The following is a 1,884-nucleotide window of genomic DNA, read 5'->3' as shown; positions in this document are numbered from 1 at the left end:
CCGCATCCACTAACCAAAAAAAGAGCATTTCACGGGTTAAAATTTTGTAATTAAACCAGAACTTTACATTGAAAACTTACCAATTGGGAGTTTATAGCTTATTTGGAAAATCCATTCAAACTTCCTCTCATTTACGCATAGAAAAACAAAATTTTACAAAATTCAACGTGTCCACGAGTAATTTTAACTCCAATTTTATCACCCAAAAACATCACCAATAAGAAAAAAAAGAAAACGTACATAGATTCCAAGCACATAAGCCATTGATTAAAAGTGATTATTCTTCACTTTTCCATTTCATAATAAGCACCAAAAGATGTTTGGCATGCACCATATAAATTATTGATTAAAATGTTAATTACTCATGAATTTAACGTGTTCCCGCAAGTCCATTTAAGGACCCCCAAAAAAAACAAAATTGAGTTTAAAAAAAAAAATTGGTCTTTTTGGCCTTTTTCTCAAACTTGATCACAGCAACAAGTTGTAGAAGAGACTGGTTTAGCCAAGAAAGTAGGCTTATCATCTCCGGCCATGATCACTACGATTTTCGGCTCCGAATCGAGAACCAGATCCATCTCCCTTTCCTTGTTAACCCGAGCTTCATCGGAGAGTGAATTCGATGATCGTTTCCTATAGGAGCACGCCAAAAGAACCAATGCCATTGCTATCAAAATTAACACCAAAGCTAAGCTACCAAAGAGGTATGGTAATGGAGAGCTAGTGGTTAATTTGATGCTTGGTGTTGTATTTGTTGCACCCATTTCTCTACTCTCTTTTTCGCCCTTAAATTTTTTTTAGAAGGATGTAATGAAATGAAAGGTTGGTGGAAGATGACGAATTTATAGTTGAAGAGGAAGGGGGGGCAAAAGCAAAAAAATGAAAATGAAAATTTTAACATATTATATCACTAGTGATGCTTTTAGCTAAAAGGAAGATTCTTGGAGTTTTCTTGAGATGCCCATTGCTAAAGCATTTTTTTATGATTCTTATTTGTTCTATGGAATTGCACTTTAGTCATTATATAGATAATTAATAAATAGGTTAAAATGTGATTTAAGTTCTTATACATTCAATTTATTTTTTTTTAAATTTAAAAATTATTAAAGTTTGTTTGTTAAATTTAAGTTTATTACAATTTTTTTTGTTACATGGTTATTAAGTGATTTTTTTAATTTTAAAATGTCACACAAACATGTTTGACAGAAGAATTTTAAGGAGACATTAACAATTGGACCTACATTTTGAAATGTAAAAATATAAAAACTAAATTCCTAAATGATAAAATTACAAAATTACAAATAGGAACATATTTTATGCAAATAACTTTTGTTATTGATGATTGTGATTAGGTGATGCCTAAGTGTACCCTTTTGTTTGAAGGATATTTCTAAGTGCTCTCTTTTCCTTTTTCTTTTTATTAAGTATAAAAATGATTAAATAAAATCTATGACTATTTTTTACAAAAGATAACACAAAAATTTTATCAGGATAGTTTAATTGTTTATAAACATCTAAATTAAAAACTCTTACTTTGTTAGAAACATGAAAATTTTGAGACTATGGAATCTAGGGAAGCATCTAGGAAAGGTCATCTATTATGCAAATTTTATAGAGGTAACATTTGGATTTCATTATTAAGATTTTTGTTTTAGAATATAATAAAATGTTGATTTTAATTGTAACGAGGTTTTGATTTAATAATAATATTAAAATTTCAAAATTTTAAAATTTTAAAATTTTATGTTCGAATCAACTTGATTACATTAAGTGAGTTGTTTTAATTTTTAAAACTATAATGTTTTAACAAAACCAATCTTTAAAAGAATTAAATTAAATAATTAAAATAAAATTGGAGGAGATTGTTTTTCATTTTTCAATATCTAT

General features: G+C 27.8%; 1 protein-coding gene across 1 annotated transcript; it reads right to left on the bottom strand.

Moving 5' to 3' along the window:
* Positions 1-458: 458 nt before the first annotated feature.
* Positions 459-761, bottom strand: LOC108487281 (protein GLUTAMINE DUMPER 6-like). Its single transcript, XM_017791584.2, has one exon. The coding sequence runs from the start codon at positions 759-761 to the stop codon at positions 459-461; it is 303 nt and encodes a 100-aa protein (XP_017647073.1).
* Positions 762-1,884: the final 1,123 nt, after the last annotated feature.

Source organism: Gossypium arboreum, chromosome 7 (assembly GCF_025698485.1).
Source record: "Gossypium arboreum isolate Shixiya-1 chromosome 7, ASM2569848v2, whole genome shotgun sequence".
Taxonomy (NCBI): Eukaryota; Viridiplantae; Streptophyta; class Magnoliopsida; order Malvales; family Malvaceae; genus Gossypium; species Gossypium arboreum.
The sequence above is the reverse complement of the archived record's forward strand: the minus strand, read 5'-3'. Positions and strand labels throughout refer to the sequence as shown.